The sequence below is a fragment of the Coturnix japonica genome, chromosome 3 (assembly GCF_001577835.2).
Source record: "Coturnix japonica isolate 7356 chromosome 3, Coturnix japonica 2.1, whole genome shotgun sequence".
Classification (NCBI taxonomy): Eukaryota; Metazoa; Chordata; class Aves; order Galliformes; family Phasianidae; genus Coturnix; species Coturnix japonica.
This window is the reverse complement of record NC_029518.1, coordinates 15,036,336-15,058,167: the sequence shown is the minus strand read 5'-3', so window position 1 is coordinate 15,058,167 and position 21,832 is coordinate 15,036,336. Positions and strand designations below refer to the sequence as shown.

General features: G+C 42.7%; 1 protein-coding gene and 2 long non-coding RNA genes across 10 annotated transcripts in view; 1 reads left to right on the top strand and 2 right to left on the bottom strand.

Moving 5' to 3' along the window:
• ENAH (ENAH actin regulator) overlaps window positions 1-21,832 on the bottom strand; it is a 108,707-nt gene that overhangs the window by 68,452 nt on the left and 18,423 nt on the right. The window contains exon 1 of one of the 8 annotated variants that reach the window (XM_015857211.2): window positions 13,565-13,735. The exons of the other annotated variants lie outside the window; for them this stretch is intronic. Within the exon in view, the coding sequence (XP_015712697.1) occupies window positions 13,565-13,569 (5 nt within the window). The 5' untranslated portion in view covers window positions 13,570-13,735. Of the gene's footprint in view, window positions 1-13,564; window positions 13,736-21,832 lie in introns of those variants that run through there. 8 annotated transcript variants of the gene reach the window in all.
• Window positions 683-13,312, bottom strand: LOC107311028. The gene is made up of 2 exons (XR_001553836.2): window positions 1,877-13,312; window positions 683-1,202 (listed from the first exon to the last, which is right to left on the bottom strand). It is a non-coding gene; the product is annotated as an uncharacterized LOC107311028 (long non-coding RNA).
• Window positions 13,704-16,933, top strand: LOC107311027. The gene is made up of 3 exons (XR_001553835.2): window positions 13,704-13,791; window positions 14,430-14,493; window positions 16,708-16,933. It is a non-coding gene; the product is annotated as an uncharacterized LOC107311027 (long non-coding RNA).

The window sequence follows — 21,832 nt, the reverse complement described above, 5'->3', positions numbered from 1 at the left end:
AGATAGACAAATTCAAAGCACCACCAGATAAACCCATGTGGCCTGACCCACACAAGCACTGGGAACGAGTGCCAAGGTTCTTCCCAGCCCTCCCAGAAACACTGACAAGTAAACATTGACGTGTTTTAGTTTGCTTCAAGCTCCAATTATACACAGCATGAGCAGAACACAAATTCCTTGTGTTTCAGTACTGCTCTCTGCTATGCGTACACTGCTGTACAATCACAATTTTCAACTTCCTACAAGTGCACTGTCTGCAAACTAAACAAGGACTACTGAGAGTTATGCTGATATCAGGTACCATGCAGGGGTGTATATCAAGCAATTCCAAACCTCCTGGCAACCTGCATGCTGTATTTGGCTTATTAGTCCTATTTTTCAAGAGCCCGAGAAATCACACTAATACAGTATTTTGAAAAGTCACTTCCAAAGTTAAAAAAAGTACAAGAAACGAGAACTGCTGAAATTCAGGCTGTGTATATGTAAGAGGAAGGAGCGATTTACAGCTGTAAAATCACATACAGTCTTAGTTACATACTTACTCCTCTCGCCCTTCCCACCTCTTTTCACAGACTACCTCTCACTAAGGAGAAACGGACTGACGAGTGAGTGAACAGCTACGCTGCTTCTTCTCTTCACCGCTTCAGTGTGTAGTGACTTATTCCACATTAGCCAAACCTCATTCCGAATACCAAATTCAACATTTATTTGTGGGTTACACACAGCATCATCAAATATTGCATTAGCAAAGTTCTAAATTGAACCCAGCTATGCTAGCAAATGCTAGCAAAGGTTGGGAGAGAAAGTTGTTGCCAGCACTGAAGAGCCAAAGGATGGTAACTGCACCAATCTTCTGTTCTCAATCAATCGAGGATGCTCTTGGTCTCTTTCCCTTCAGTGGCTGTATAATGCTTTCTCTGCTATATCACTTTTTCTGTGCTTTGAAGGACTAGAGAACATGCTAAATTATTTAACGCTTTGAAAGATTAGGCCCCACAGCCTCAAGTTAGTCAATAAGTAAAGAAGTCGGGACAGAACTAATGAGCATCCTGACAACTCTGAACAACTCATCCATCCAACACCAAAGGACAGAATCTCTTTAATGCAGAAGCAGCAGTCGGTTCTTCCAGAAAACACTGAGCAGAGACCATGAAATCATCCTCTCTTCCAGCAGTCCCCTTTCATTACAGACTTTCCAACCTCTGCAACATAAGAAGACAGCCTTAAAATAAAAAATAAAGGCAAAAAAGCAGCCTTCAAACCACAGCCTTTATTTCTTTCTGCATTCCAGAAACCAGTCCCAGCTGGGGGGAGTGGGAGCTGTGGGGGGAACATTCATGTGCTTCAGCCCTGCTTTTACACAGTTTTGTATATGCATGCTAGTATTAGCAAACAAGAGCTGGTAGGCTAACATGACAGACCACAAACATGCAAAGAACCCACCTTCTTTTCAACAGCTGAAGAGAACTTCAGACTATTTGTATCAAGTCTACCAACCTGTCTCAATGTAATTTCACTTATCAGAGAGAAGATAGAAAAGCTGTTTTGTAAGAGCCCTACTTAGAGCAGCACAGCACCTGAGCTGCAGGAAAACACCACAATAGTATGCACCACACATACTCTGTTTTCATCTGGCAACCGTTAATACACAAACAAATGGCTGAGCTGCTTTACAGCTGCATCTTTGTGTTCCTTCTGGATTGCTACTCCATTATACAATGAAGCATGGTACTATAAACATCTCAATGCAGAAAACAAGGGGAAAAAAACATTTGAGGGAACAAAAGGAAAAAAAAAACAAACTGATTTTGAACAACATTTGTTCCTAGTTGTTAATTCTTAATCTCAATTGTTTGTGTCCTTTTCCCAAACTTACCCCTGGAAAATTCCTGTGGAATTTTTCTTTAGTTCCTGGATCAGCACAAATCACAGCTTTCAATAGTCATAGAGAGAAAAAAGGAGAGGGGTGGGCTACATAATGACAGCAGTTAAAATATTATCTCAACAACATTATAGTTAAATTCAAGGTCAAATACTAGAGGGGTGCTTCAAATGCCTCAAGATTAAAACAAATGTTTCAAAACATGAGTCCATTGAACTTCAAGTGCTGTCTATTGATTATTATTGTCTATACACCGAGAGTAGCTTTAGTAGACCCATTTCCCAACTGGAGTTCCTCTAAGAGTTTCCTAAATAACCTACCTTGCAACTCACATTTCCCAATCTCCTGCACGTACTGGAGACCTTCTCCATCCTACACGTTAAGATGAAGTAATTTCATTAAAGTTACAGATCAAGTAGATCACAACTAAACTTCTTCCCCCACACAATAACACACGCTGCATCCTCGGGAAGAAGAGGCAGTTTTCACAGGTTCCTACAGTTTCTCATGCCAAAGGACACCACTAAAAAAAAGCCATTACAATGTTAAAAACCACAGCTAGCTCTGCAACTTGTATCAGATAGATCTGGAACAGAAACAAGGGTTTATCTTCCTAAACAAGACCAACAAAAGTAAAAAAGAAAGAAAATGAAGCACCTCCCCTTGTGCTGTTGCATCAATTCTCTATGAAAGAGCTCCAGTTTAGCCTCACCAAATATAGATTGCCATGAGAGTGTTTTAGGTTGCATCATGTTCTCTTTGAAGCACACGAAGAAATGGTTTGGCCTGAGAACACAACCGCAACGCTCAAGCACCAAGCCCTGAATTAAGCAGTGGTCTACAAGGAAGTAAATGGTATTATTAGGGGCCGCTTGCTCCATTAGAGGCACCTCCTTGGAAAAACGAGACAGAACAGCACTGCAGTGTATTTCTGATCTTTCCTAACTTCATTTAGACTTCTGCACTTATCAAGAAGCCAGATACATAAGTCTGTAATAAAAAAACCACGCACTGACAAACCTGCTTCGGACTGACAGTTTAAAGAGATGTTAGGTAATGGTATATTTCAATCCTAAGAGCAGAAAGGACACTATTTGACCTGCTTATTTTAATATCTAACTTAATTTCGGGCTCAGATTTTATAAGCTCGCTTTCAAGATCTACACCGAAATTCCCAGAATTTAGAAGGACGGGTAAAATTAACATCCTTCCAGTTCTCAAATATTATTTTAACTTCTTTTCCACTATGAAAGTCTAACTTCATTATGAAAAAGCATCTAACCAGTTGTTGTCATTTACCCATTACTTAATTACTGCTTTCGGTCATAGAACATAATTTTGCCAAGCACATCTTAAACATTTATTCCAGAATCCATCCAGAGTGAACGCAAAGAGGCCAGATGCTGGAACTGGTTGGCCTCAGTGCTGCAGATGGAACAGGGAGGGGGGGGAACGTGGATGTGGCAGGGAAGGGGGGTGTCAACATTTTTAAATATCAAAGATAATTCTAAGGAAAAAAAAACACAGTTCATTTTTAATGAAGAGTCGTGTAGTGCTACCTGCACTAACTTTCTCTGTATCACGTTTAAAGGCTTTTAGAATTCATAGCCTGAGGTTTTTCCACAGCAGAAATTTCTCCCTTTTGAAGTCTTAGCATGTTGCTTGGCAATATCATCCCACCCCCGGGAACATAACCATCACCCTTTTTGTCTGACTGCGTTGCACAGGTGCCCCATGCATCTAAAAACAAAGGCAGGCTATGCAAGCACGCTGACGTATCCACAGTTACAGCAAGCACCAGAATAGAAGCTCAAATATATGCTTCATACTACAGTCCTACAGGAAGTCAGAAACGTACCCTCCTGTTAAAGTACAAAAATGAGCGTTCGGAGATATGTGCAGGGAATACAAATTTAATATATCCTGCACTAAGTGACATTCTGTTTGTTGCATAGCAACAGGAATCCACTGCAGAAAAACAATATGGAACTTTTTTTTTTTTTTTACTTGCCAAGCTACAATTAACCCCAGTCATTCTGAGAAACAGAACATCCACAGCATAAACACGGCCCTCGCCACCAATCTAACCAAGGAGATGAGACTCAGCACCAGGTCTCTTTTACATCAAAGCAACTCTGTGTATTCAAATGCAATACATGGCACTGCCGAGAGAAAATACAGTGTGAGGCAAAGCAGTATTTTAATTCCATAGTCGTGTCCATGCAAAAGCTCTTTAGTTGCATAAGACCTTTGTTCTCCAGCATGGAACACTCTCAGCACTTTATGTCAGATTTTTGCCCTACTATATACAAAAATAAAAGCTCTCAAGTTCTAGAAGAAAAGCCGACAGCTTTATTTCCAAATAGCTTTGCTTCATTTTGCTGGTGGGGTTTTTGTTTGTTGCGGGACTGGTTTTCAGAAAGATGAAAACAAACTCAGACTAAGGCCTTCTTAAGGTCTGCTATGAATTCTGAAGCAAAACTGTGTGCAAACATCTCTACATTGTGCTCCTCCTTGAAGTTTTGGATGATATGAACTGCATAAAATCTCTTCCCCCTCCCCTAAAAGTGGGAAAACTGTGATCACTGGTTGGGAAATGGTAACCTCATAAGGAATATTAAGCTACGGAAAAACAATTTCCTCTGGTATTTTTGGTGCTGGTGGTAGGTTTTGTTTTCTTTAAACAACCTTGCCCCTTCTGAGGAAAGGCCATGGTGCTCCCCTGAGTTACAAACCAAACTGCAGACATGTGTGGAGCTCAGCTCAACGCTGAAGGAAGAAATGCAAGAGTTCAAACATAGGGATGCTGACAGGGTATAAATAAATCATCCAAACTGAAAGGATTCCTAGAAGTTACGCTAACAGCGCTGTCTTCTACTACAAAGTAAGTGCAATTTACCTACGAGTTCAAGAGAAACAAGGCCTCCAGGCCTAGATAGCATAAAACATACCATTAACAAGCAAGCTTATACACCCTCACCAGTTCATAACAGCTAAGGACATCTCATACAATACAGGGCAAAAATAATTATTATTAACCATGAGGTAAGTCTTAAGATCCAATCCTTGCAACACAATCCACTCCTTTTTACCTGCAACTTACAGATTTATATATATGCCGTCATACTGGTGGCCATCTCTGGAATACCATCTCCACTTCCTTTATGCAGACATTGTTTGCAGAGAAATTGGAAAAACAAATGATAATTTCAATAGGATACTACAGACGCTTACTTGCTTTTCATGTTTTTTATCTAAGAACTCCACTAAATACTGCTATGAGGTTTTGCATCAAAATTATGAGCTATCCATAAAAAAAAAACAACCACCAAAGACCACAATGGTCTACTTGTATTTGCAACGTTCCTGCAACAACCCCTACAATACAAGATCTCTTCATGCTGTCTCCAAAGAACTGAGCAACTTACCCAAGAACAGAGCACTTGAATGTGCATCCCACTGCCCATCAAAGCGGCAGTCAACCTAATAAAAGATACTGCCTCTCCTTATAAAACCTTTTGTCTTGTTTATACACTCAGAGCGACGCAGCTACAGCAACAGTACTCAACCTGCAGAACAACCTTTGTGTTTATCTTAGTGCCATCCATTTGTGGATGATCTATTGCTGGAAACAGTGGCAGCAGCAGCACCGTCTATCACTTAAGAAATGTAAAGCAAGTAGAAAACGTACAGGAGTATCCAGCATTTTCAAAGCTGCCTTTAGAGTACATCAAACCAAGAAGGCCTAGACATGCTTTTCTTCCAAACTCTATAAAAGGACTAGTCTAAGATGCTGGCAAAATACACAGTGAAATCCCAGAATACAAAAGTAGAAACTCCCTCGATTTATAGCATAGGTCTAAGGTCAGATGTTAGGTCCAGCAGCAATGGGTCTGGGAGTAATGCACATATGAAGCAGTTAAATGAGTTGGTCACTAACCAAAAGGCTACTAAGATTCACCATGCTGTACTGTGGAAAGCAGAAGGAGGAAGGAACAATGGCACTGCCACAATCCCTCACGACATACCACAGGACCTTGAAATTGCAAAACGCAATATACCTTTTATGTACTATTTCTTCCTTTTCTTCATCCTAAATCTTACATCAAAATGCCAAAGTTTTCATCTAAAACCCATGATTGCATTCCTAGTCAGTAGTTTAAAAAATCTAACCAGGTAATTCAAGGCATCTAAAGGCCTCGTTCTCAAATATGCTCCAAAATATGCGACACTGAAGAAGCAGGTGAAGTGCTAGATACAACTTCTGCTCTATTTTATTAGCAATAACTTATACGCGCTCTAGTTATTCATCTGTTCTTCCTTTTACTCCCGCTTAGACACAGATTCCCAGCTATCTTTTCAAGGTTAACCTCTTAATGTACTCCTCTGACCTTCCACCGGCCAGAAGAGCAGTGAACTGGACAGGCCTTTCACATCCTCAGAGGTCCCTCAACAAGGCTACAAAATGTGATACAATAATAGTTTCTTAAATTCCAACTATTGCCTCATATTTTCTATGAAAGCAGGAATATTGTGAGAGAAAAGAAAACCGCTAAACTTAATTGCCAATAACAAATCAGTATTTTTACTAGACAAGTAGACAACCATGACCAAACTATTCATGTCCCAATCTAAGTGAGTTTACTGGATTGGACTTACACAGGCAAAAGCTGCAGGAGTCAGCAGCACTTTCTTATCAGTGCTGTCATTCACTACTTTATCATCTCTGCCATAACGAGGTTCATTTGGACTACCTTTCACTGTTCTGTAAGTCCAGCCAGACCATTTATTTCAGACAATGGATAACAGTGTTCATTTTGAAACTGTAAAGTTCATTTTTACTTAATCAACAGTAGCTAACTGCAGTTTTCTAAAAAGAAAATGTGTTTTGCAAATGTAATTAACAGCAAGTCTTCCAGCAAAGTTTCACTGTGTTCCATTTCAGTGTATTTCCATTTCTGATGCTATACAGTAAGAACCATGCAACTTAAATGGAAGTCTCCACATATACACAACACTAATAGATTGAACCAGCGTGTAGACACACTGGTCTACAGAACTGAAATACTAAAGCATTTACCAGCAGCTCAAGCCTGATGAGACCAAGATAAAACACTCCTGTAACTACACGACCTTCAAAGCGTTTCAGTTACAAACCTGTTGTCCGCGTACAGTAACCTGCAATAAAGTAAGGGAGGACAGCAGCACATGGTCTAAAGAAATCTAAGTATTAAACTATAGTTCAGGATACCATTTAAGGAACACACAGTCAGAACCTGGTTTTTAGAAATAAAATACTTCTTTTAGCCGCTATAAAACCGTAATTAAGGTATAACAAAGGCTTCAGCAATAATGATTACTCTTGTAACTACATTATTCTGTTGAATTCAGTTTTTAAACTGCTACTTTCTTCTTTCTGAAGTAGGTGGCTAATATGCTGAGACCACAGAGCCAGCAAAGCTCACCTTCTTTATGTAATTTGCAATAGGAATAGATCACTTTGCAGTCTGGTTCCAGAAAATGAAAAGAGGTTCCTGTTCATGAAGAACAGAAGAATAACAGAACATTTGAAACGAAATCCCTCCAATTTTGTCTGTGCTGCAAACAGGGAGCTGAAAGTTATTTCTGGCAGCTCATCAGTCCAACAAAATAACGTTTTTGTATCACGCTCCAAAGGGCAATCAGCTTCCACTTCCCTCCCCCATACTTTGCCGGGTATCAGCACCTTCACCATCATTTGAAAAACAAGAACATGAACAAAGCAAGAAAACAAAAGCCACAGCACCAACCCATGAACTTTACAGAGCAGCATCCTAGTTTGGGACTGGACTGCAGCAGTAAGTAAGCTTAGCCTGCAGGATGCTCAATACATGACACTAAGAGCAGATTTTTTTGGCCTGAATATTGAACTTGGAGTTGGTTTGTTGTTGGGTTATTTTGTTTGTCTCCATAAAGTAAACCCTGTCTATAGATAACTCATGGTGGGCAATGGGACTTTACTTCAGCTTCTTGTGCTGACTTACACACTGATTCTCAAGACGTACTTAAAACTAGCAGTTCCACAGGAAAACCCCATCTAAAGCAAACCGACAAGCAATCTAATGCCCACAGAATAGTGAGATTCAGAGCAGTGCATGACGCTGTCAGAAAGCAACATGTAGGATTTTCAGTTCTCTTGAGAAATTCTGTCTTCGCCCACTGATAAACAGCTGTAGGAAAGGAATACTTGGAACAACTGACACTTGGATGGGGGGGGGGGGGGGGTTACCAATTGTCAGGTTGATTAATTAGAACTAGCTGAAATAAAACCGAGCATTTTCATCTAAAGCATGCACTGGCATAAAGCACTTTAAAACAAGGCAAAACTGAGTCCATTACTGAGATAGGCATTTTTATTCTTTAAGTTAGAAAACGTGAGAGCAAAAATAGTGTTGCAGTCATTTCTAAGAGGGGGAAAAAAAGATTCTGTATGCTACTGAACAAAAATAGAGCTATACACAACATTGGTTATTCTCCAGATTTGTGAGAGCACGCGGGAAACGAAGGCAAGGAGAGACACTGAAGACCCAGCATCAGATCTCAGCAGTGCCAGACAGAAAAGTGGCTGTGCCCCTGTATCAGTCCCAAGGCAGATGCCAGCAGCCGAAGAACACAAGAGTGCTGTACAATTCACAAGGACTGGCAGGGAAAGGGAAGGGCGAGTGCTCAAGTGGAGGCAGGCATCAGCAAAAGTTACTTAAATGTATTGAGGCTACTCAACAAGGCTTGTAAGATTTCTGTCTCCGATACATTTACTTTTAGCTACCCTTCAATCCAACATAAAAAGATGATATCTTTTGCATTCTCTAAGCACTAAAGCACTCTTAGAACCTAAACCTGTGTGGCTGCTCAGGGAGCTGGCACACGTATTTCTACCCCGCTGAGCGGAAGCAGGCACGAACCGTCAAGAGCAATTCCTGAAGAAAGGTCACAGTAAAGAAGAGAATAATATCAGTCTCAGAAAATACATTTGCTCTCTAATAATGAAAGCAAATGACTCTATCCAGCAATTCAATAACCTGCTTCTACTATAGTTCTGCATGAATTGCTCTGGCATGGCAAGAAGCACTCCTCATTACTAAGTACTTCCAATCCCATGCCTAATGCAGGGCAGATACATCACTTTGGGCATAAGCGTGTTAGGAAGGCATTCACTGAAACAGGTTCTGAAACAGTAATAATTCTTTGTATGGAAGAGTAGAAGAAAGGCTTCCACACAACACCAGCCTGAAGTAGGACACCAAGCGACCTGGTCTCCGCTATGAGCCAAGAGGAAGCCCTGAGTGAGAGTCAAGACAAGACTTGTGTCTGTTCCCTTCTAGAGAGCATTCCTGAGTCCTACATACTGCCAAGACCATTCCTAATCTTCACACACTGACAACATAATTGGTAAGATGGTCATAAATAGCTTTTTTGAGGGGAAAAAAACCCTGCATTCTGATTCATGCATCCTCCATTCACACAGTAATCTTTTAAAGACTTACGCTTTTACTATCAAACTAATTCACTGAACTCGATCCATAGACCTTGAGGGCAAAACAATTGTCAGATCCCATATCAGGTGGGCAGAAACAACCAGTCCAAAGATGACTTTCTATTGTCACTAATAAAGTGCTAGCTACCGTCTGCACTTCTACCAGACAGATGACTCACTCCATCTGGTAGTTTACTTAAGAACAAGGAAAGAAACCTGAATTCTTGTATCCACCTGAATCAAACTGCCCACACCTCCAATTCTGATCTTGACACACAAGCGATTTTAGGACCTGCACTGGTTGCAGTTATGTGCACCCAACATAAATCAACTGCCTGCTCCCACTTCCAACATTTTGTCAGGAATTTCTGAAGCAAATTAAGATTTCTACTTCAAATACACTGTTTGTGCAAGCACCGAGGCTACAATAAAGGCAACATTCCAAAGTATGACCCCACATTGTGATGTGTAACATTCAGATTGATGGCTTCTTCCACGCTGGTATTTTACCTTAAGTAACAGCAGTTGCTGTAGCAGACTGAACGACATACTACTGTCACCACCAATAGTGTGCTCTTATATGCTTGTTGTTCTAGAAACCCCATGAAATGTACACGGGATTCTTGAAGGATTCCCAGCTCTAATGGAGGTACATGTGTTGTTACTTCTGCCACGCGCTCTCACTCGTATATTAAAGATGATACTGAGCATGGTATCAGACATCTTAGCACAACACTTAAAGCATAATGAAGGCTTACTAACCCAGGCACTAAATAGGCTGACTTTTAAATAACATTAATTATATCCTAGAGCAACATACTTGAGCAGAAAAGCTACTCGATGCGAGGAGAAATTTCAATATGAAAGCCCACAAATTTCACTTCTTATTTTGAAAACACAACTGAGGATATGACACCATTTTCTAGAAAGAAAAAAAGATGTGCAGTAATTTAGCTGCCTGCCCTATCTAAATATAGAGCGAACATTCACACATACAATACGCATAATAGCCCATCGTAAACACAAATGAATACACTGAGCTCTGGAAACGCTCGGATTTAAAATTCTAAACAAAAAAATGCTGTTTCTTTCCCAGTTCCCGAAACTTGAGTAATGAAACCAGATTAAGCAGTCTGCTTTCTGACTAGCACACTAATGAAAAACAATTCTTTCCCACACAAAGAAATGGATGTGGAAACCCCAAGAGAAAGCTGTACAGATTGATTAAAAAAAAGAAGTCAGCATCTTGGAAAGCTCATTTATTTTTATTGGAGTTAGCATACAAAATGAGCAAGACGCCAAACAACAAGAGAGCATCTTTAAAAGCATTCTGTCAACCTCCGCTGCAGAATCCCAATTCTACACCATTTTGTTCCTCAGCTTCCATAATGCAGATTTCCACACATCTTTCAATGTCATCTTGTTTACAGATGAGCTTCTTGTATAAATATGATGGGAAGTTATACTGTTCTTAGAACCGGGGCACAAAATTCTGCTGTTATTTATATTTTAACTACTTTTTCCCACACCATCACCACAACCCAGCTGGATCAAAGCTGAAACCCCACCAAATATACCTATCCCTGGACACCTATTGTACTGTGCACTCAGGAAACTATCTTCAGGGCAGTACTCAGCTAACTACAATACAATAAGAGGAACAAGTGTTAATGAAAATCAACTGTTTACTCAAAGCTAGGGGGGAAGCTGCTAGTCAAGTTGTGTCCCAAAGCAAGTAACTTCATATCAAGTTCCTCATCTCTTAACTGGAATACTAATATTAAAAGTTCGTCAGCAACCAGAAGCCTCAGCAGATACTGCCCAAAGAGCATTTCATTTTAATTCAGATAGAGAACAAACTACCACAGGAATTCCTCTGGTCAACATGTGCTGATGGATGTTTGCGTCCTACCTTATTGTTGGTTACTTCATGCTATGAAGAAGCTCTCGACAACTATATTTAGTTGGATCTAACACAAGGAAAACTAGTTTGCTCTTTGGTAACTGATCACCTAAGCAGCCCAGACAAAATGTGAGATCTGAACATCAAATCATCATAATTATTTCAGGCTTGAGATGACTGAAGATTAGGCCCTCACATATGTAAAAGGCCAAAGGACATAACAGAAACAAAAGTTATGGGCTGGGGGAGGGCTGCAGCTCACCACAGGATTACTTCTGGTATTTATTTATATGATAACCGGAGCACCAACTGCATACTTACCTACAGAACAGCAATAGCAGAATGCAGTTTATGCATTTCAGGAAACCATCAACATCATGTAAAAACCTATTCTCAGCAACACCTACAAGAACAGAACCTATATCTGAAGCACCGGTTGCTTTCCCTATTCACTCTCTCGCTCCTCCCCATCAGGACTTACCTTGACCAGCAAACACCCATTAAAACACATTGCCCAAGCGTAGCAGGGTGTGCAGATATTGGTTTGAACATGTCTCAGAAATACAGCGTCAATCCTAGTCTAAACAAGTCCAAAGGGAGAGCGTGCAGTGAAAGCCTGCTATTGTACTGGAGTTGGAGCAATTAAACAAAACCAAGACAATTTAATAGTGCCTCTATAGAGAGAAAACGCTGCTTTAACCACATCATTTTCTTAACTTGTGCAGTTTAATTGGTACAGCTTGCTTTTTTTTAATAGGAGCCCTGCAATCAAGCCTTTAAAGTCAGATTTTTCCCAAATACCCAATGACAGCTCAGCGCGCCCATTCAACTCCCAACACCGTCTCCCTTCCACCAGCTTCACCTTCTGCACTCAGGCACAGGATCATTAGCGTACACTAACTAGAAGCTTGAAGACAACTACTCCAACATCTAAATAAGCAACCTAAGGGTAGGTTCAACTTAGGCACTTCCCGGTTATGCCGGTTAAGGGAAGTATTTGCACTGCCTCTCAGCTGCCAGAGGTCCTGAGGCAGACGCTTCAGCAGCAGCAAGGTGCTGGGACACCTTCCCTTGCTCCGCGCCGACCACACTTTGCCAGCATAGAAACTGGATTAATACATGGCCCTCTCCAAAGGTTTATGGTGGAAGTCCGTGCTAAGGACTGCCCAAGGGAGTCAGGGGCACCCCATGTTTGAAGGGTCCGGGTGTGAGCCGGGAGCTCAAGTTGTAAGTTTGTACTTGCGGGGCACCCCGCTTTTACAGCGATGCAGATGGGTGAAAATAAATCAGCACAACGCGAAACGAGGGCGAAAGGAGCATGCGAATGCTTACGGCTAACAAAGAGAGTGAGAGGGAAATACGGGAAAGCATTTTCCAACAGAACGGCAGGGACAAACCACGTCCCACCGCTTCCAGCTGCAGTGCTACCGTTGGCATAGAAGGCACACGGGGAAAAGGGGAAAAACAAAACAAAAGCAAAAACCTTGAAGTTCAGACCCGTAATTAGGATTCTGCATGAACGGACACAGCGCCGCAACAGAGGGATCGACCCGTTCTCACCCTGCGGACCTCTCCGCACTCGGAGGGGCCCCCGGCCTCGGCAACACAAAGCGGCTGGAAGCCCCTGGGGGCTGCGGGGCAGCTGGGGCCGGATCCGACGAGAGGACGACGGAAACGGGAGGAGGAACGGGGCGGGAGCGCCGCGGGGACAAATGAATGGGGCGCACGGAGCCGGGTCCCGAGTGGGAGCGGGCGGCCCCCGCCCGGCGCTGTTTACATCGCGGATCCCCCGAGGGGGGATTCCCCCTCCCCGCCGCCCGCTCCGTATCGATCTCGCAGGGTGCAGCCCAGCTGCTGCAATGCAACACGCGCCGGGAAGGGGCAGAGAAGGAGGGGGGGAGGAAAAAAAAAAAAAGAGAACGACAGAAAGGCACGGAGAAAGAAAGGCGCCGGGCTGGGCCGCCCCGCCAGGGCACTGCGGGCACAGCTCCGCCAAGGGTCGGGGCTCCCCGGCCGCTCCCCGCCCCGGCCCGGCCCCGCCGCCCCCCCCAGGCCCCTCAACTTCGCCGCCGCGGGGGCCGGGGCCGCCCCTCCCCCCGCCGCCGCCGCGGCCGCCGCTAACAATGGGCCCCTCCCCCGCGGGGCTCCCCTCGGCCCGCCGCCATCCCCCCCTCCTCAGCCCCCAGCCCCGGCACCGCGCCGGCCGCTATAGGGAGGGGGCCCCGCCGCCCTCCGCCCGGCCCCGGCCCCGGCCCCGGCCCCTCACCTCATGGTGCCGCTCCCGCCGCCTCGCTCAGCTCCGCGCTGTCCCCCGCCCCGCCGCGCTCTGTCTCTCTCGGCTCCTCTCGCCGCCGCTCCGCGGGGGCCGGCGCCTCAACGGACAGCGAGAGCTCCGGCAGCCGGCGCCTCCCACCCGCCCGTCTCCGCCGCTCCCTCCGCCGCCGGGCCGGGCCAGACCACCGCGGGGCGCCGGGGGTGGGAGGGGACGGAGAGGTGGGGGAAAGGGGCGGAGAGGAGCGAACCAACGAGCGGGAAGGGCGGGGGGACGAGGGGAGGAGGGCGGCAGCGCGGGGGAGGCCGGAGACACCGGCGGGGCCGCGGGAGGGCGGGGCGAGGGCGGGCACGCCCACCCCGTGAGGGGCTACGGCTCCCGGGGCGCTGCGCCGCCTATCGCCGGGGGTGCGTCCAGGTGTGATGGGTGGGTGTCGTTGTTCTGAGGCCGCCCGTGTGCCGCCCTGTGCAGCAGCGATGCTTTTGCATCACTGATTTGATCTTTCCTTCACAACTGCCATTGTTTTCTAGGATTGAGTTATTAAAAACATATAGGATATGAGAAAGAAAGTCGGTAGTTAGAAATACTACTTGAGAAAAAAGGACAGGCTCTGAAATTCAAACTGATGGATACCGATTTTGTGAAGGAAATGAACATGTTTTTACTGGCATAGGGATGATGTCAATGAAAATGTATCTGTAGAGGTGAATCACAAAAGGCAGATGAGTAATCAGAAGAAAAGCGGCATCATACACTTAAAAATTGAGTGGGTACTTCTGACAACAATGTGTGCACAGTCTGAAATAGGGGACTCAAATGAATCCTGCTAAATGCGTTTCTCTTCATTGTTTCCATTCAGCACTCGGGACGCTGGGGACTGACTGTGGATCATAAGAATCTTGACGAGTCAGGAGTTTTCTAAGGTCTGTGGTTACTGTATCACCAGAATGTCCTCCAAATAAAAGGTTTCAGAAGTAAGCCATTCTGACGGTGAAAGATAACTTGAAGCAGCCAAATATAAACGTGAAGATCTATATCTAACTGATATATCTAAGCATCCATATAGATATATGCCAGATCTATATCCAGCTGGCTGTAGTAGGAGATACATCGGTAGAAACAATGGCAGAGATGTTGGGACAAAAAGGAGTCTTTTCAGAGATCCCAATTGCTCTACACTAGAAAATATCAGGATGGTAATGCAGCTGTTCTGATGTGACTGTTTGGTCACATTAGTCACATCTAAAGGAACTTTGGCTGTGACAGGTGTATAAAAAGCACTGAAAGTGCCTCAGCAACAAGTCTGCCTGAGAGGGGATGAAAAGAGAGACAGAAGCTGTTACACACTGAATAAAAGTAAAAGAAAAACCTAACAAAAACCTATTAGCGTTATTTGTGTTATCATGCTTGGTGTTCTTAGCCAAATCAGATATTGGTCATAGCTTGATTTCTCAAGACATGCAGTGTAGTACAACAGAACTTGTAAAAATGCCAGAAGAAACATTCTGTGTGCCGGCATCACCCGTGTCACCGAGTGCGAAGTCATGCTGCGTGCTGGCCTAGTCAGAAATCCCATTGAATTAAGCTGTGACGGAATATTCAATCTGCAAAAGCTCACATTAGCAGTTATATGAGAAGGAAGGGAACCAAAAATATAGAAATCAATTATAAATGTTGAGTGTCTTTTTGTTTCCAGGCCCATTTAGCAATGTTGTGGTCAAGAAATTAGAGCAGTTTAGCAGAAGAGTGAGTTAGCACCGTGTACGTCCTTGTGGTTCTGAATTATGCCCTGAGGAATCTGTAATCTCTTGTTACTGGCCTGCATGTTCCCAAGCTGTGATCGTTAGATGCGTCCGAGTCAATTTGTGCACTCCTACCAATCATCTTTCTCACTGGTGGGATCCTCCAGTGGCAGAACGTAGGTGTTCATGCCCTTGACAGCACCTCCCGCCTCTCTCCCTAATTGCAGTGACAAAAAGGATGTGGTAGAAAGCCTCGGTAGCTGGTGGTGTCATTACTAATAATGTAGGGCCACTGATGGCTCAGGAAGCAGAAGCATATAATGGCTCTTATGATTTGTGTCACAGTGCTGTTTGTATCTTCCATCGCTGGGATCCAAGCAGATCAGAATACCCACAAGCCACTCTGTATCCTTCCCTCTTGCATTTTCTGCTGCTCAGCTGCAACTGAGGACTGGAATTAAATGTGTCTGCTCAGGTCGGGCAGTATGTTGTGCCTCTGCTCCCAGCAGCTCAGTGGAGGCTTTCTGAATTCTAGAGAGATGGCTCACCCAGGCATTAACCAGAAGAGAATGTGTTTCTGCTTAGCATCAGTCAGATGCAAAAGGTTTGGCAGGCTTCTCCCGAGCAAACCCAGCTGAGGCTGGTCTCATATCGTCAGCATGGATCACCCTCAATACAGGATGAGGAGGATGCGTGACTAATGTTCTGGAGACACTGGAGGAATCCAAAAGCTTCAAAGAGCAGAATAATGCATCCTCTCACTATGAGGTTTCCCCATCGTCTCTGAAACTGCCTTCCATTTTGCAGCCTTTGTTTCTCCGGAAATTCTGTATTTAAGACAAAAACTCAGCCCAGATCTTCAGATCTTCGTTTTTCACGACAGCCAGTATCCTAAGGCAGTAGAGATTACACAAGATCACTTTGGCATTTTTCAATGCTCTGAGAATAGCATAATGCAGAATGCACATCAGAGAGGTTTCTGGAGTGGGAGGAAGTGGTTTTCTCGGTGGTTTAGGGTTTTTTGAAGGTTATTGTTCATTTTACTTAATGTGTCTGTAGTGTTTGGATTTTGAAGACATAGGAAAAGTTTTTCTACTTCGCTTGCTGGAATTATTTTCTGTAGAACCAATATAGAAAGAAAATGCAATTTACTGCATAATAGAAGTGAGAGAATTACAAAAACAAGGCACTTTCAGAGAGAAAGCTAATGCCTTCTCTGGTGGTAGCAATGGGATTTCCAGAAATAAATGGTCAACTAAAAGAAAATGGCTGACAACGCACTCCTCTTAACAGTCTTGTTAATGTTATCAAAACATAAGTGAATTAAATGATTTAACATATTATTCTCATCACTGATTATGCTAATCTAATTTTAAAATGCATGTTTTGCTTTAGATCAGACGCGGAGCTGATGTCTGTACCAACTCCACGGGACTGAACAAGATGAGGACCAGACTGTTTAAAGGATAGATAACGTATATTGACTGGTATCATTCTTCCTGTTCTTTCTTTCCCTTACCCCCAAGTCATTTTCAGTCTCAGGCTGCCACATGTCTGCTGGCTGCTGCAGTCTTGCACAGCACACCATTAAAGAAAAGCCTTTCAACCTAAAACTCTTCAGCTCTATTTTATTTATGACATTTTGCAGTATTTCTCAGCCATCTTCTGTGGGAAGGGAGTAAACTACTTCTGAAATTCTTTCAGAATGCTAAAATAAACAATTACAATTACTGGGATGACTCAGCAGATAAATGCAGCAGTAGTCAGCAAGGTCTTTCCCTAATGGAATCATAGTCTGGTTTTGACTATGATTGGAAAAGGAATCAAATCCTTCATTATCAGACACAGTCTTCTGAATCCTGAATGTGACTCTCAGTCTTCCTGCTCCTTGTTATACAAGTAAACAATTTATAGATCTTCCATCAAGCACATCTGAAGAGGAACAAAAACAGCAGCTGAAGCTTTTCACAGTGCTTTTCCACCAGGGTTCCCTATAGTGCCCCTTATACTGCCAAACAGCATCATCAAATCCAACCACAAACCTCTGTAGATGTGAGCCCGGAGTATGGTATCTGTCTTTCGGTCTGTTCCCAGTATATTCAAATATTTAATCCAGAATTCCTTGAATTAAAAGGGTTTGTTTTTCCCCCCCTAGTATTCTCATTGAAAGATTTTGTGTTGTGCTGCAGGCTATTCAGTGAGGGCTGAAGCCTCTTTTTGTGTAGGGACTATCAAATGTAAATCAACGCATTGTGTACTAAGCGTAAAAATGCCTTTCTGACATTCAGATGAATTATTATCTTTGTTTTGACCCTTGTCTGTCATTCACCTCCACTCCACTGCTGACTTCTGTGGCTTGTGAGGTGATGTGCTGATTTAGGACGACTGTGGCAGACCAATCTCATCTCTTACTTTCCATCTAATTTTCTACTTTTATCCCCTAATGGTCTTATTTGCCACCAGTCTGCATTCTCCTTATGCATTACCAATAAAATGTATTCATTATGTTCTCTGCTCTCCCTTGCTAATGTCTTAGAACAAATTGTACTCTGCTGCTTTATCTTATGCTGGAGGAAAGTCCAGGCATAAAGCTGGCCCAGGGTTTGGTTAAGATGGTTTTGAGCCATCTTTTCTTACAACTCCGTATGAGTTATGTTTTAAGTTCCCTAACTACAGCCAAGGATTTGAACCATTATTAATTAGCTATTATTAATAATTGCTAAGTGCCTACAGTGCACTTGTAGCACAAAGAAAACAAAGACACGCCTCTTGCCTAGAAGAACTATTACTCTGAAAGGTTTGTCTACACTGCTGCCTCCATATCCAAGCTACTTCTAAAACACTTATATCAGATAGCTGCTGTCAGTTACCTGCTACATTCTAGCTGAAACAGCACTGAGGTGTGCAAACAGCTGCTTACCTTGCTTTTTGGCCCCAATGCTGCCTGGGATTTGGCTTAGCAGGGCATTTTTGGCTTCACCATTCCCTGTCCTTCTGTCACAGTTTAAGTAAACAGATGCCAAAGGAGTCAGAAGCCTGTATCAAATTTCATCACTTTTAAGCTACTTTGTAGTTTATCTCCAATGGGCAAACAAACAAACAAACAAAAGGAAGATATTTGCAGTACATGCTGTGACACAGTGGGAATATCCAACTCTGTCTTCATTGCAAACGCGTTCTGTCTTTCAACAATTTTTCTCCTCTCTCCTCCCTTCTATTTTAGATGACTGACAACTCACTTACTATTGCTGGTTAGTTTCCATTCACTGCAAAGTTGGAATAACTCACGATAAAAGTACTGTCCCAGTTATAGATGAATGACAACACTTTTACTATAGCTTGCTACTTTCCACTGACGGCAAAGTTGGAATAACTTGCAACAAAAATAATGTCCCGATTATAGTTAAATGACAGCACTTTTGCTATTGTGAGTTAGCATCTGTTGACTGCGAGGTTAGAAGAAAGTCACATTAAAAATATTGTTCCAATAAAGGTAGAAATTTAGTAAGATGATGATAACCTCTTTACTCCTTTCCAGCACTGCAGATTATGCTTTCTGGCAATAGCTAAAGCCAACTCCATAATTTGGAGTTCAAATTTAGTAAGCGATAAATCATGCATGAGACTCAAAATATACAAAGCAGCAGTTGCAAAGATATTCTTCTTCAGTATTTTAGAAAGAACATCACAGAAATTCTTGCCAAATGAATTAACAGTTCTATAAAAAGACAAGAAATGAGCTTTTAAGAGATTACAACACTAACACATGCCGTTATTATTACTATAACTAGTTAGCAGCAATTTCAAAACTAAGATACGCTCTTATCTTAACACCAGTGAGAAGGAATTCCTTACAACTGGCCCTAAGTCACACTCTCAGGACTATGCGTCAGTACCAACAACATTCACTGTCTCTGCTGTGTGTTTGTTCTCCATTTCCTCTGTTAGTTTAGCTCCCATGTTTCATAAATACAATCACATAAACAGTGATGGATGTTTTCCTGCTTCCTCCAGCCCCGGACAGAACAGAACCATCTTGTTCCCTATTTCTTAGTGTTTTTCTGAGCCACTCATACGTTGGGCTTCTACAGACATCACCTGTACCTAAAGCACCAACCACTCTATATCACTAAATAAGACCTGTCAGCATTCCCATAGCTCAGCTTCTCCAAGGCCTCCATAACAGTTTTGCAGCATTATTCAAAGCTCCCTCCCATGTTCCTGGTCCTGGGTGCAAAATCCCAGCCTCTTCATTCAATATGCAGCCAGCTGTGCTTTGCTCCTGAATATGCAAACAGAAAACACATCTGACTTGACCGTTTCTACTAAGGTTGTTGCTACTCTAAAAAATTCTGTGGGTATATAATGAAAAGCAGGTTGCACCGACTGTGTGAAATGAAGAAAGGCTGATTTATGGTAAGGCCCGAAGGGAGGCTCAGACAATCATTTTATTTAATTGTTATGATTGGCTGAACATTTCTAACCCTTTAATTGTGAATAGAGGTTGCCTTGTGCAGTGAAATGATTCTCATAACAATGAGCCATTCATTCTGCTGTGACTACGCCAGTGGGTGGAGGGGAAGTGCCAGCTTTGTAATGTTTGAAATTATTAACACAACGTTACAGCCAGGATACTGGCATACCTGCAAAGAAATGACAAGCCTTCCCTCTCTTACCTGTTTGTGCTTTAGAACCTCCCTGCACTGAAAGCAACCATAACCATTAACATCTAATAGAGATGATGTACTCATAAAATCATCAGTATTATGAGCTGATGTGCTGCTGAGAGAACATGATCAAAGAAAAAAATAAAGATAAGTTTCTCCTTGCCCGGGATGTTAGGAAATGCTACTGCTCTGAAAGAGTGGTCAGGCAGTGGAATGGGCTGCCCAGGGAGGTGGTGGAGACACCAACCCTGGAGGTGTTCAAGGAGTGTTTGGACATTGTGTTGAGGGACATGGTTTAGTGAGAACTATTGGTGATGGGTGGATGGTTGGACTGGATGATCTTGTAGGTCTTTTCCAACCTTGGTGTTTCTGTGATTCTTTTTCATGAGGTGATCAGTAGGGTGAGACCAGTGCAGAAATGAGACAAAATGATTCCTTAGAAACATTGCCTGTAGCTTTTACAGAGAAGGAAGACATTTTTTCCTAGTAAACATATTACTGGTTGCATTTGTATGTTAACTAAGAGGTGTTCTTCCTTCCTCTTACATATGGACCCCTGAGAAAGGCCTGAAGTGGCTACTTTTTTTCAGGAAGACCAAGCTGGTACGTACTGCAGGAAGGTCTCAGACATCAGACTTCTGCTTGGGCATTTGTATGATCCTATTCTAGAAAGCTTTTCTTTTCAGGTAAATTTTTTGATGGATCTTTGAACTCATAGAAACAAGGAAATTATCCTCATTGTATGTACATGAGTTTTCTGAATGAGCCAGATCTTCAGCACATACAAAATTAGACAGAGCTGACCCATACAAACACCTGCCTTCCAGCGGGACGTTTCTTCTTTCCTGTGGTTTCAGACACAGCAGCGCAGTATTTCCATTCACATGAAGATCTTTTAACATCAATTACATCTGATTCTCATGCTATAATTAAGATCCCTTTGCATGGAAAAAAGTGGTTTGAAAATGCATTACTTAATTAAATTAAATAAGCACACAAGGGACTGCCCCGGAGATTCTGTTCCTCCTCTAAGAATATTGTGAAGTTAGCTGCAATTCATAAAATTGCTGAACTTCATAAACATTTCTCCTTCACATTCTCTTTCACCTTTGGTATATCTAAGTGGTTTCCATGAGGGCACACTGGTAAGCCATAAGCATGTTTCTGTTCCTATATCCTACTATATATGTTTATTACAACCCTTACGAGAGGTTTTCCTCAAAAGCTAATAACTTTCTCTGACCTTGTTTTCACTCACCAAGTTCTGCAGGCATACTCTCCTGAGATTCTAACCTCTCTTGTCTAATGATTTCTACCCAGCTATTGCATTCTCCTTACAGCAGCTATAGGAAGAACCTGTAAGAACCAGAAAAAAGCTGGTTTCTGTATATTCAAAGGACTTGAATGTAAGTGCAGATCATCCACAAGACAATAAAAAAAGATCCACCTTACTTAACTGTACAGTGCTCCATCTCATTGTCTCTTCTCCTGTCACTACATTAAAAAGAATCCTAAACCTTACTTATTTACCATCGTATTTATTATTACAGCTGTGAAATTGGATAGGAGTCTTAGGTGGGAACAGAAACTATAGAGTAATTGCACAGCAGTGGCCATTAGTAGGGCAAGACAACAAAAGGAATACTTGGATGGGAATAGTGGTATTCCAGGTTCTACAACAGAGTTCATCAAACCACCAAGATTTCTGAGTGGTCACCTCAAAGGAAGGAACCTTTGCCACTATCTCACTTTACCATCATTCTTTCCAAATGGGAGTATCATATAGACTTCTGCTTTGCAGTTTCCTGGCATCTTTAGCACGTTGGAAATAAATGATAAAGAGTGCCTGTGCA